This window comes from Eptatretus burgeri, chromosome 5 (genome assembly GCF_056783735.1).
Source record: "Eptatretus burgeri isolate ZD-2024b chromosome 5, Ebu_testis_v1, whole genome shotgun sequence".
NCBI classification, from domain to species: domain Eukaryota; kingdom Metazoa; phylum Chordata; class Myxini; order Myxiniformes; family Myxinidae; genus Eptatretus; species Eptatretus burgeri.
In genome coordinates this window covers 114419502-114433625 of record NC_140965.1, presented here as the reverse complement: position 1 = coordinate 114433625, position 14124 = coordinate 114419502, and the positions used below count along the sequence as shown (strand labels likewise).

General features: G+C 46.7%; 1 protein-coding gene across 3 annotated transcripts in view; it reads right to left on the bottom strand.

The window, feature by feature from the left end:
• TYW5 (tRNA-yW synthesizing protein 5) overlaps nt 1-10005 on the bottom strand; it is a 43116-nt gene extending 33111 nt beyond the window's left edge. The window contains exons 1-3 of one of the 3 annotated variants that reach the window (XM_085883416.1): nt 9208-10005; nt 5701-5775; nt 2134-2288 (exon numbers count right to left, since the gene is read on the bottom strand). In XM_085883416.1, the coding sequence (XP_085739542.1) occupies nt 2134-2288; nt 5701-5775; nt 9208-9828 (851 nt within the window). In that variant the 5' untranslated portion in view covers nt 9829-10005. The remainder of the gene's footprint in view (nt 1-2133; nt 2289-5700; nt 5776-9207) is intronic. The other 2 variants (XM_085883414.1, XM_085883415.1) reach the window with 2 other exon arrangements.
• Nucleotides 10006-14124: the final 4119 nt, after the last annotated feature.

Here is a 14124-nt window from a genome sequence, read left to right as displayed (position 1 = left end):
CGCCAACAGTTGTTGCCTTCTCACCAAGCTGCTTGCCTATTGTCCTGTAGCCCATCCCAGCCTTGTGCAAGTCTAAAATTTTGTCCCTGATGTCCTCAGACAGCTCCCTGGTCTTGCCCATTGTGGAGAGGTTGGAGTCTGATTGAGTGTGGACAGCTGTCTTTTATGCAGATAACGAGTTCAAACAGGTGCAGTTAATACAGGTAATGAGTGGAGAATAGGAGGGCTTCTTAAAGACAAAACTAACAGGTCCATGAGAGCTGGAATTCTTACTGGTTGGTAGGTGATCAAATACTTATTCCATGCAATAAAATGCAAATTAATTATTTTAAAAAATCATACAATGTGATTTTCACGATTTTTTTTTTAAGATTCCATCTTTCACAGTTGAAGTGCACCGATGATAAAAATTAGACCTCTACGTGCTTTGTAAGTGGGAAAACCTGCAAAATCGGCAGTGTATCAAATACTTGTTCTCCCCACTCTATTGGTTCACGAAAAAATATTTTCACGAAAATAATGTGACCACTATATTCGTTATTATTGTCTGTCTGTCTGTCTGTCTGTCTGTCTCGAGCATAGTTCCGTGGGTTTTGATCCGATCCTGATAACATTTTGGTGGGAGGTTTATATCATGATCTAGTTATGTTTTCCTGAGAATGGGCGTGGTGCGCACATTATGGGCAGAGCAACCCCCAAAAAATGTGTTTTTAGGGGGTAGCCGATTTCAATTTGCATCTTCTCCTAGGGGGTTTGTCGAATCTGGCAGGGGTTTCGGTATTTGGTTAGCCCAATGGCACCTGCATAGCCCCACGGAGCTCAATTTTTCATTTTTATCCCAAGGTCAAGGTCACAAGGTCACGAACTTAGAAAATTGCGAATTTTGACATAAAAATTATCTTCTCCGAGGGGTTTGTCGAATCTGGCTGGGGTTTCGGTATTTGGTTCGCCCAATGGCACCTGCACAGCCCCACGGAGCTCAATTTTTCATTTTCATCCCAAGGTCAAGGTCACAAGGTCACAAACTTAGAAAATTTCGAATTTTGACATAAAAATTATACGACCACCCAAACTTCAGACCAAGGATGACAATATTTTTTATGCATAATCTTGAGGTCATTCCCCACCTAAAGTCTTGAAACAATTTTGCTCTATCTCGAACGCCTTGCCCTTGGCGCCCCCTTCAAGTTTGTTTTTACGCTGATTTCAAAGTACGGATAGTCCGAGGAGTGCGAAATGCCATATAGGCTTTATGACGTTATATTGTTCCTGGAATGTTCCAAAGGAAGTTTTGCACCAAAGGTCATAGTCCTTGACCTTTGACCTCTAAAGTTTACAAAGGTCTAATTTTCAAAGTTGAGGGAATCGAACCGGGTTTTCGACGAACTAACTCCAATAAGCTATAGCACGTATCCTGTTTCCTTATTTTAATGTCCACAACATTGTTTTGTGACCTTTAAAGGTTATGCAAGGGTCAAATTTTGAAAGTTGTTGAACGAGACCGGGTTTTCGACATTTTGCAGCAAATAACCTGTCACTCATACCACATCATGTTGATCATTTTTATAACTTGGTCAAACATTATCACATTGTCTCATCCTTGACTTCTGAGACAATCTACATCGTCAAATACCGCTCGTGAACCATTGTTGTCTTCAGACTTGTGGCTTTTATATTATCTACTATTACAAATAACAAAATAAGAACTATATTGTTTTTTTTTTTTTTGGTTTTTTAAAAAATTTTTTTAGAGTTTCAGGAACATGAGGAGCCTGTACAAGCATCACATGCAAGGCGTTAACATGAGAAGACAACAGCAAACTTTACATATATAAGAAGTCTATCGACTTCTTGATTACCAAGACTTTTGTCAGCAATGGGCGGGTCAATGCAATATACAAGATTTAAACCAGGTGTCCCAGCAGTGTTTGGCAAGTGACCAGGTGAAAATGACAAACGGGCAAACTCAAATGCTCCGTACAAATGCTTCATTCATGATACAAGGTGCTATTTTCATGATACAGCCATCAATCCTTGACAGACGACAAAATACATTTTACTCTCCTATAATAACAACTGATCATCAGAATCATTATCAAAAGGAAATAAATAAATAAATAAAATTGCGATTACCTGTACGCAAAGTTCTTGTGCAAGAAATCCATGAAAGGGCTCGGTGCCACATGCACTTTCACTGGCCGCTCACCAACCTTCTCACGTAAATAGTCCACATTCCAGCACTGCGTGCAGACTCCCAGATCTAAGCCACGCAACACTGCTGGCTGTCGCTATTGGGAACATACAGATAAATGAATGTTACGGGGGGGGGGGGGTAACAAGAAAGCAAATATCACACATAACCACTTCTCAAGCATTTACCAGAGGAAGTTTTCATGTTTTGATCGTTTCATGATTATCACGACTCAAGCAGGAGATCTTAAGATTATCATCAACGAGAAATTTATTTGGGGAACTACAGTACTTGGCTCTTTGCTGATGATTCTACCCTCTGCCATATCATCCCTCATCTTTCAGACAGGCAGGCACCAGCCTCTTCCCTCTTCAGACCTTGACAGAAGCAGATGGTCCAACACTTGGAATATATCTTTCAACCTTGACAAATCCCACACACTAACCATGTCTCTCCAAAAGGACTGTCTGACAAATGCTCCCATCTGCTTCCTTAACAGGGCTATCAGGATGGCCGAGAGGAACGCACACTCACCTCTAAGCTGTCTAGCCTGGGTTTGAATCTTGGCCCAGATATAAACTGTAATCCCAGCGTTTCACAGGCAGTGCGATTCACCAATGTGTTTTATCGTCCCTCATATGGATGTTAAGCCAGGCGTCCTGTCTGCTAACAATTTTACCATACCATTCATTAGTGCATGTCAAAAATCCCCTGGTGTCCTTCATGAAGAGTTGGTGAGCTATCGCTGGCACCCAAAACAAATTCCAAATTTGTGCCCTAACCAGCAGAGGGCTTTGCATCAGCAGCACAGCTTCACCCTCAGCCAATGATTCCACACTGCAGCCTTGTGCTGCACATGAACGAAAACGAAGACTTCCAAAACAAACCACTTGAAGAGTTTAAGTCGCTCAAACTTTTGTGCCTCACTATCAGACATAAAATGTCTTGGGCAGATCATATTTCCTTCAAAGCAAGCGACTGACAGAGTATCCTCTGTCGTGCAGGTTCTCTCCTTGGCCCAAATGAACTTTTGACAACAAACAAGGCCCTCATTTGCAGCTTGGTGGAGTACTGCTCTCCCCTTTTGGCTGGCACCCCTGCCTCACACTTTGCCCTTCTTGATGCCATGAAAAGCAAGGCCCACATAATCATTGGGATCTACCACTAAAAAGCAGCAAGTGTGGGCTTGTTACTTTCACATCACAGAGAGGTTGGTAGCCTCTCTGTATTCCACCACCTCCCTTTTGGCCTTTTCTTGCACTCTCTTGGCTCTGTCCCTCCCAGGTTTCTCTGTAGGGTGCACACAGTCTGCCAGTAACCTTCTTAAACTCCCCAAAAAATCCAGGCTCACTGCTCACCTCCACTCATTTTTTTCCACTCGTCTGTGGAACCAACTTCTCCAGTCTGTTTGGTCCAATTCTTGATTCCAGAGCTTTGAGGAAGTTGTTCACCACTACTTTGGGTCATCCTCCATCTATATTCATGATCTTCTCTACCCCCAGATGATCCTATTCCCATGTTATTGTGATTTCTTCCCCCTTCTCTCTGCATGTTTGTTAGTTGTGGGTTGGTTTGCTCCTTTTCTGTTTCATCCCTGCTTCCCCCTTCCTCTTCTTGTGTTTCATTCAGCTTGTGTGTCGCTTGTCCACCCAATGTGTGCTTCCTCTCCCTCCCATTATATATATTGTTGTGGTTACCAGATTCGCAAACCACCATTCAGGTCCCTTAGGTGAGGTATCTCGGTAAGTGCATGTGTAGTTAGGCCCAAACCCGTTGTCTAGTGGGAATACATGTCATTTATACGTGCTGCGACTCTTCAGGATAGCCGTTTTTCTTTTACTATCTTTATTTTGGACCAACCGCCAGGATTACCATCACAATTACAACCACAACCACCGCTTCACCACAACCGCCACGACCTTCCCGTCACACCTCGCCACCGTAGCATCGCCACCGTTCTTGCCCCGCTGTGGGTACCGGTGTTGGACTCATGCAGAACGCGCGTCGAACAGCGTGTACAAAATCACGGATTTTCTGCTTCAAAAACGGATCAAAAACGACACACGCCCACTTTTTGCCGTCCAATCGGTGAGCGAGGGGCGAATTGGCCCCGCCCCCAGGGCGATCGATATATGCAAATTTGTGGATCAAAAAGCCTTCACGCCCACTTTTTCTCGGGCCAATGGGGAGCGAGGTGAAAGGTCAAAGGGAGGGGGTCAAAGGCGAAGTTACGGGGGGATAAAAGGACGGTGTTCGTCAGTCAGAAGAGAGTCGCAGAACGAAAACGAGAAGGAGTCAGAAGAAGGAAAAGGAGAGTCGCAAAGGAGAACGAAGGAGAGTCGCAAACGAGAACGAAAGAAGTCTGGAGCCCGAAGCCTGCAGTGGCTGGAGAAGCTGAAGAGAGTCGGACGAGGGGGTGCTCGCGTCGGTGCCGGGAGCTGCACGCCCGAGGGAGGCCGGCAGCGCGACCTGGCCGAGGTGGAGACGCACACCAGGGATAATAAAGATCCTCTATACCCCGAGCATCAGCAACCCCCTCCTGTTTCCCCCCGCGCTGAGATAGTGCGACCAAGGGGGCCCCGTTCCCACCCCCTGCCAGGCACTGTCCACGAGGCCCGCGGGTTGCGGGGCCATCGCCGCTCCGCGTCTCATCACCAGACGGGTAGACCCGACCCGGTCTCGGCCTCAGGCCTGCCCCATTCTTGAGGGTATTTCTTTTCCTTGGTTTTGGGTATGTGTTGTCGGCGCCGTCTGTGAAGTAGAATTGTATAAGTGTTGCCGTGTGCTCGGTAGTCGGTATTAGCTCTGCACTGTGTTTTCACTTTTATGTTTGCTTTTTGTGTAAATGGAATTGTGTTTTCTTTTTTGTGTGCATTTGGTGGAATTGTATTTGTGTGCTTCCCGTGTGCCGCGAATAAATGTGCTTTATTGTTGAACTGTTCTCCCGCTTCGCTTCGTCTTTTCCTCCATTGAATCCCCATCTTGCTTCACGTAAAGGGTTGGTAGTGGGCTGAATACGCCCGATAATTAATCGAACCGTCGAGGTCGACGATAACACCGCTCGGTTATTCTGATAGTACGGAACGGGTCGCTTAAGTGGCCCGTGTCCGAAGTCGACCTGCGGCGAGGTGCGATCGCCCGGTCTACCCTCCGCGTGGGTACTTAGGTAGTTCGAATTTGGCGAGCAACCCTATCCCACGCGGGGGCTGATTGGCTCGATCGCGGTGAGACCGAAAGGTCCACCCGTGACTGGTTCCCGGCGTTAGTCCGAGAGGGTCACGACTGGATTGTCCGTCCGGTGGGCGACGTGCCGCGATTCGAGTTACGTGGCCGTCGCACGCCGGCGGGCGCGAAAACCGCAACACTATGTATATATAAATAACACCTTTACTCTACTGTTGGTGTTTCCCCCTTTCAATTCCATTCTGTTTGAGCCCTTCCACGAGCCTCGACCATGTGCACAAGAAAATGACTGACACTATGAATGCATGCACGAAGTAGTCACCAACCTTTCGTTGCACATCTTGCAGGAAAATATCCCTGGTAACTGGTTCCACAACTCGCACTTTACACGATTCAGTCATCTGCAGGAGAAAGGAACTCGATTAAAAAGAGAATGAACAATTTTACCATACCCTGGCATGCCTCACATCAGAATAGAGTTCAAACTCAGACCAGTCATTACTCCAAGGCTAATTCATTTCTTGTGCAACCTGTCGCTGCCAGTTGCGTCATTGCTGGGAAGATGGCTGTGCCAAGAATGCAGTGCCCCTGTTGGTTGGAGGAGCAATTTGGACTTTGTTCAGGGTGTCGGCGATAACTCACTCACTCTTCATAAAGGACACCGCAGGACCTTTAACGTCCACAAACTAATGCCGGCAGACAATCCCCAATTAACGTCCATCCGAGGGACGGCACACACTTTGATGAATCACCCCGCCACCCTGCCTGTGAAACATCGGGATGACAGTTTATAGCTGGGTCAGGATTCAAAACCAGGCTGGACAGCTTCGAGGCGAGCATACCTCGATGGTCGAGGCCAGTGTTTCTCAACCTTTTTTGTACCTCGCCCCACTTTGATTTAAAAAAAAAATAAAAAATAATCGTACGCCCCACCATGGTTGGAGACACTACAGTATATACTACATATGCATTTTAAAGGCAAAGCTATGAAAGCGATCATATATTGATTCATTAATTCTGAATCCTCATGTCCCACCAAAACATTGCCATGCCCCACCTTGAGAAACACTGGTCTAAGCCATCTTGCCAGCCTCTACTCCAAGGTGAATGGTGAAGGAATAGAAGAGTGGCTTATCCAAAGTAAATATTTTTACGAGGTGGACGAGGAAATGATGTGATGATTGCTGTTGCATCTCTCTGGGCATTGGGAGGCTAAAAGTAAGAATACAAGAAGAGAAACTCGTATGTTGTACCCCTGATAATCACATTTGATAGAATCGAAAATCACAAGCTTTAATAAAAAGCTTAACTACACATATGCTGTTACGGATTTGGAAGCCTTTTGCACACAGACAGCAGTCCCTAAGCTTAGTTATTTCGATAAGTATGTGTATAGTTAGATTCCTCCCTGTGTTTAATGGGAATTTCATACGTGTGCTGCGGGTTATTTTATAGTCAGGTCTTTTTACATCTTAAATCCCCCAAAGGAGTCGACGGCAACAGCCCCCCTTACCACTGCTTTCGGCACTATTCGCATTCTTCGCGCGCTGGCGTGCCGAACACGTGCGTAGGCGGGGTTTCATCGGTCGCTGGCGCTATGGTTTTCGCTCCAAAAAAGGGCCTGGAGTCCCTCTTGTCCATTCAGTGAGGAGCGAGCATCGGCCAACGCGAGCCAGCCAATGGGAAGCCAGAACGCCACATACTATTGCGCAACCTCTTCGAGGGAGGGGCCTCTTCGGGGGGGGGGGAGACATCGACGTCCTCCGCCAAATGCAGGCAGGCCACCAAGGCAACCGACACGCCCCCCCCCCCCCGTCCAATGAGGGATGAGGTGATGTCAGAGGCAGTCCCTCTGGCCCCCATGCACGAGGGGGAGGGAGAGTGCTCTATCCTGCTTGGTTGGAGGGTCCAATAAAGACCCGAAGGGGTCCATTTATTTTGGGTGTGTGTGTCTGTCTGTGGGCCCAGTCTGTAAGTAGAACTGTATGTGTTGATTGCTCATTGTACCATTGCATATTCGTGATCAAGTCTGCTCTGTCTCCCTTCCCGATTATTGTAATAAACCACCGTTAAATGTACCAGCTCGTTGCCTGTAGTTTCTACCATTGACCCAGCACGGTGCGGGCTTGAGAAGTAGTAAGGCCGTTTGTGCCGTAAGTTGTCATTGCGACCGGCGTGACTTTGGTAACTCCCGCTTGGTTACGCCGGACCGGCATGAATATGAACATGAACCGGTTGGGGGAAATGTTAATGGAAATGAGGAGAGATGCGCAACAAATGGAAAGCCAAATAGATGCGAACGCACGCAACGTGCGAAGAATGGAAAACAAAATGTACACGAACGCGCACAATTTACAAGACATGAAGAACGAAGTAAAAACGAATACGCAGGATCTGCAAAACAAAATGGATGCGAGTGCGCAAAACTTAAAAAAATAAATAAATAAATAAAAGGAGAGATGCAGAGCATGGGGTTGAACCTGCAAGCGAGTCTGGAGGAGTTGAAAGGCAAAATGGCGGATTGGAAAAATGGCACCTGCACGTGGGGAAACGACTGGGTTAGGGGGGAGTGCAATGGTTGTTCGGACCGTAATGGAGACGGGCAAGGTCGAGGGGATGAGTGACGCCGTAATAATTAAGGGAGAGACCGGTAAACTCGAGCAGGAGTCCATTGACCGGCTGGGAGTGTGGCTGTGGAAAGGTGAGTACTGAGTAGAGGGCCTCCCGGGCACCGGAGTAGTCAGCCAGAGTAGGCCATGGTCCAAGGTAAACAACTTTCGTCGTAAAATGTTATTCAGCTGAGATTTACCGATTGCATTGCACACTTAAGTAGTGTAATGGGCACGGGCGACTGTCAGAATGGGACCCGGAGAGCCAGAAATGCCACGTGGGCATATATGGGGGAGTAGCCAGGAAGGGCACTCCGCACGTTCATACGGAGTAGGTAGGCTCGGAGACAGCTTCAGCTGCCCGGGGGTGCCGAAGTTCGAGTTTGGCAGAAGGGAATCCCTGCCAAGTGAGCCACGCTGCCCAGCCACGAAATTGTGCAAGGGCACGAGGGAAAATTTGAGGGCCAGGCCCAAATTTATAACGAACACCAACACAGGCGACGGGAATCATGGTTTCTAGAACCAATAGTTTAAAGAGACAGGCGTGTTGAAAAGCCCTGGAGCTAGTTTAAAGTTTAATAAAGGATAGGACAGATAGGAAATGTGACCCCCCTCGCACCATCCATCCCTTCGCTATCCGTAGGCCGCTGGACCCACCATGGGAAATTGCTGAAATCTGTGGATGTTGTTCTGAGGCTCCATTGGGCCTCGAGACAGATCTACCTGTCTCTTCCTTATTCCCCTCAAGAAGGATCTTAGGGGTTGGGAGTAAGCAGGTAGGATAGGTTAGCCAGACAAGGAAAGTTGGGAGGGTTAGGGACACTGAGAATCATAACAGGAAAAATTTTTTTTTTTTTAAATAAAGGGGGAAGTCTAAATTTTGTTGGCTGGAGCTGTCTTTTCTTTTTGGGGGGGGGGGGGATGATTTTTTTTTCATCAACCGCTGTCACAACGGGAATCCAACGGGTCCATGGGTGGTCTAGCATCATCTAAAAGGCAGGTACCCTCGAGTCTCAGGTCCTTTTGTAATCCCGAGTTTTGTTGGGATGGTGGATACGACGACTACACAGACTTGGAGGCCAAGCTGGATCTTATTTACAACTCCGCAACGTCAACAACAGTGGAGGTGACCACACGTGATGATACTCGTGATCGGGACGGCGCTGCAAACAATTAATCCAGCAATCTCTTCGTTCATGAACTTTCGGGCAAAACAAAAAATACCTTAACGCACTGAACGTCGCAAATAACTCCAACCACGGGTCGCTCTTCGATGTCCTTCTCATAACAGGACAGCTCGTCGTCGTGCACAGACTCGTGGGGAAAGCCCTGGTGCCGGACCGCGCTCGCGCCGGGACTCCACGGTTCCTCGAGCTTGACGTCAGGACGAATCCAGGGAGCCTGGGCCGGTGCCGAACGTGCCTTGGCGACCTTACGTCCGGGAAAGAGTCGACCGACGATCTGGTGCCGTTTGCGGAACGACTGCAGCCAGCCGTTGGAGGCGGTGAAGGTGTCGATCCCGATCTGTGCCGCAAACTCCCTGGCCTTCTCCTGCAGGATGGTCCCCGTGAGCGGGAGGTGCCTGTCCTTGGCCAACAAGAACCATTCGTACGTCAGGCGATTCACCTCTTCGTTCACGGTCTTCGGCATCTTCCGACAGCATTTCAGGGGACTCTCGGTGTAAAACAGGTGCATGTACTCGTCCTTTCGTCGTAAAATGTTATTCACCTGAGATTTACCGATTGCGAACTCGGCGCCGAGCTCTCGAGATTTTTTACCTCTTTCGCTCGCCCGGATCACCTGGATCTTCTCCTCGAGGCGGAGCTCGTTTCGTCTTCGTTTCATCCGGACGAGTCCAGGATCATGAATGGGCACGGCGTTCGGCCACCTTCACCGGGCTCGGGCCTCGTTTCAACACGGACACGTGACCACGACACCCAGAGCCTCTTCACTGTGCGCGGTACGCGGTACACTTATCGGGACGCGCAGTAGTTGTTGTTGTTGTTGTTGTTGTTGTTGTTGTTGTTGTTGTTGTTGTTTAAATAGTCCGAGGGTCCTTAACGGAACACGCAGTTGTTGTTGTTTAAAGATAACGAGGATCCTTAACGGGACACGCAGTTGTTGTTTAAATAGTACGAGGGTCCTGATCGGGACGCGCAGTTGTTGTTGTTTAAAGATAACGAGGATCCTGATCGGGACGCGCAGTTGTTGTTTAAATAGTACGAGGGTCCTGAACGGGACACGCAGTTGTTGTTTAAATAGTATGAGGGTCCTGATCGGGACGCGCAGTTGTTGTTGTTTAAAGATAACGAGGATCCTGAACGGGACACGCAGTTGTTGTTGTTTAAATAGTCGAGGGTCCTTATTGGGACACGTAGTAGTTGTTGTTTTTTAAATAGTACGAGGGTCCTTATCGGGACGCGTAGTAGTTGTTGTTTTTTAAATAGTACGAGGGTCCTTATCGGGACGCGTAGTAGTTGTTGTTTAAAGAGTAGGAGGGTCCTTATCGGGACGCGTAGTAGTTGTTGTTGTTGTTTAAATATTACGAGGGTCCTTATCGGGACGCGTAGTAGTTGTTGTTGTTTAAAGAGTATGAGGGTCCTTATCGGGACGCGTAGTAGTTGTTGTTGTTTAAAGAGTATGAGGGTCCTTATCGAGACGCGTAGTAGTTGTTGTTGTTTAAAGAGTATGAGGGTCCTTATCGGGACGCGTAGTAGTTGTTGTTGTTTAAAGAGTATGAGGGTCCTTATCGGGACGCATAGTAGTTGTTGTTTTTTAAATAGTACGAGGGTCCTTATCGGGACGCGTAGTAGTTGTTGTTTAAAGAGTATGAGGGTCCTTATCAGGACACAGCCAAAACACAATGAAACTAGAACGGGCACTCGGTAGAGCGCATACCTTCGCCGCCGCAACTTTTTTCCGGGCACATTTGAAAAACGTCATTTTAAAACATTCATGACGTCACAACCGTCAGTCCGATTGACGTCAAATTTGGTGTGTAACCTCCTTGAAGGCAGTCCAACAAAATGGAATGATAAACACTGAAAAATTAAAAAGTTGAAAAATGACGTCATCTTTTGACGTCATTTTGACGCACTTCCGGGGACGTCACGTCCAATCGGGGACTACCACTCTGAAAGCTCGTAGTTCACTGAACGTTTTAACGTTGGTTTCATGTCAATAGCTCTATTAGATCTGAAGCTATGCCTACAAGTACATTTTGACCTTGAGTGTGACCTTGACTACAGAGTTAATTGGCAAAACCTGTACATCAATAAACAGATATTTTGGTACTGATCCTAATGCCTGGATTTGGGAGACTTTGCTTTATAAATTATATAGATATTTGAATGTAAAATATCAGGACATTTTAGCCACAATTGAAAAACGTCATGTTCAAACGTCAATGACGTCATAACGGTCAGTCCATTGAAGTCAAATTTGGTGTGTGACGTCCTTAAGGTAAGTCCTACAAAACGGTATGATCAAAACTGATGAGATCGAAAATTGAAAATTTACGTCATCTTGTGACGTCATTTAGACGCACTTCCGATGACGTTACGTCAAATCCGACACTAGATATCCGAAAGGTATCTCGTCATGGAACAATATGGCGGTGGTTGCATGTCGAGAGCTGTATTATGAAGGAAGTTATGCTCAAAAGAGTGTTTTTGACCTTTACATGACCTTGACCTTGACCTCTGACCCGATCGCTCCCAAAATCTAATCAACTCTTCCTTGGATACTCACGAATCATCCCACCAAATTTCATGCAATTCGGTTTAAGACTTTCTGAGTTATGCGAATAACAAACAAACACACATATTCACAAATAAATAAATACACAGCGACCAAAACATAACCTTTCGCAGAATGCGAAGGTAAAAATACTGTTGCGGGGCAGGGAGCACGACCGCGAGATGGAGCTGCAGAGTCGGCTCGACCGATCGCCCGGAATTGAGATCGTACTTTTCGGAAAAGTCCAAAGAGTACGGGTCCCTTTCGGACCATGAAGCGTCAATATTTTGGCCACGTGGTACAGGGTTATTTGCCAAATTTTCAAAATACCTTGAGGCCACGGAGCGATCTACCGAGTCTTCACACCCTTGACGGCTCCCGTACGGAGCGAGTCGCTTAGCGCGCTCGACCCGTGTGCGATCCGAGCGGTTTAATCGCCGAGATCCGTCGGTCCAAACGTCCCCTTTTACAATTTCTCCAACACGCAGCACGCTCAGCCAATGAAGGAATGGACACGAACGAGCAGAAAAATTGAACAAATGGGATTTATTTATACAATAATGGGGGGAAAACTACGGAGGCACGCAAGAAGCAGAACTAAACCGAATATTAATAAGCACGTATGCAAGGTATATACAGCAAAAGCACTTATACGATTTACTACTTGGCAGACGGGCAGACGGGCCCACGGACACACACACACACACACACACACACACACACACACACACACACACACACACACACACACACACACACACACACACACACACACACACACACACACACGACCGGACCAAATGGTCTTTATTGAGGCCTATCTCGGACCTGTCCGCCTCGTGCGGTCTTCACGCTGACTCGGTCCGGCGAGAGGCAAGCCGAACCCGGACACCAGCGGGTGACCCTTGCCGTTCCTGCAGGGACTGGCGTCGCTCGAGCTCTCGGTCGTGGTGAGGAGGACAAGGACAACGTCGACCAAGACCGGCAAGACAGGCTCCCTGAGACGAGCGCTTCAGCAAGACGAGATGTCCAGGTCGGGAGATGCCCCTCCTCTTCTGACCAGCTTCTGCCTCCCCTTTTATGCGCCCCCGCCGGTTCGACCCCTCCCCCACTTGGCCCGCGGAGAATCCCGGAGCAGAGTGTTGTCCTTGTTCTCTGCAGAACTGTTGTAACGGTCGTTTCTGTTGTTGTTGCTGATTTGTTTTCCAATAAAAATCCTAACTATAAAAATAAATCACAGCGCATGAACATTTAATTACCCATTAGACAAGGGAAAACGGAGCTATCTATAAAACACATACTTACCAATAGAACTGAGCTTGAGGAACCTGGATGTTGAGTGTGATAGTTTTCCAAATCCGCAACACTACCTCATCATCATCCTGGATACCTGGCTATGGAAAGAAGAAGAAGAAGAAGAAGAAGAAGAAGAAGAAGAAGAAGAAGAAGAAGAAGAAGAAGAAGAAGAAGAAGAAGAAGAAGAAGAAGAAGAAGAAGAAGAAGAAGAAGAAGAAGAAGAAGAAGAAGAAGAAGAAGAAGAAGAAGAAGAAGAAGAAGAAGAAGAAGAAGAAGAAGAAGAAGAAGAAGAAGAAGAAGAAGAAGAAGAAGAAGAAGAAGAAGAAGAAGAAGAAGAAGAAGAAGAAGAAGAAGAAGAAGAAGAAGAAGAAGAAGAAGAAGAAGAAGAAGAAGAAGAAGAAGAAGAAGAAGAAGAAGAAGAAGAAGAAGAAGAAGAAGAAGAAGAAGAAGAAGAAGAAGAAGAAGAAGAAGAAGAAGAAGAAGAAGAAGAAGAAGAAGAAGAAGAAGAAGAAGAAGAAGAAGAAGAAGAAGAAGAAGAAGAAGAAGAAGAAGAAGAAGAAGAAGAAGAAGAAGAAGAAGAAGAAGAAGAAGAAGAAGAAGAAGAAGAAGAAGAAGAAGAAGAAGAAGAAGAAGAAGAAGAAGAAGAAGAAGAAGAAGAAGAAGAAGAAGAAGAAGAAGAAGAAGAAGAAGAAGAAGAAGAAGAAGAAGAAGAAGAAGAAGAAGAAGAAGAAGAAGAAGAAGAAGAAGAAGAAGAAGAAGAAGAAGAAGAAGAAGAAGAAGAAATCAAAGCAAAAAGTCTTAAAACAAAACAAAGGTGCAAAAGTCAAAAGATAAATCTGATGATTGAGTGGGAGAGGAGGGACAAGTGCACGAAGCACCATCTGAGAGGAACCCTGTCATACTGTACTGTTAAGGTTTGGGTCCAGGCGAAAAGAATGACAAGAAACCGTCTCTGTCTGTGTATCTCTGTCTGTGTATCTCTGTCTGTGTATCTCTGTCTGTGTGTCTCTGTCTGTCTGTCTCTGTCTGTCTCTCTGTCTCTGTCTCTCTCTCTCTCTCTCTCTCTCTCTCTCTCTCTCTCTCTCTCTCTCTCTCTCTCTCTCTCTC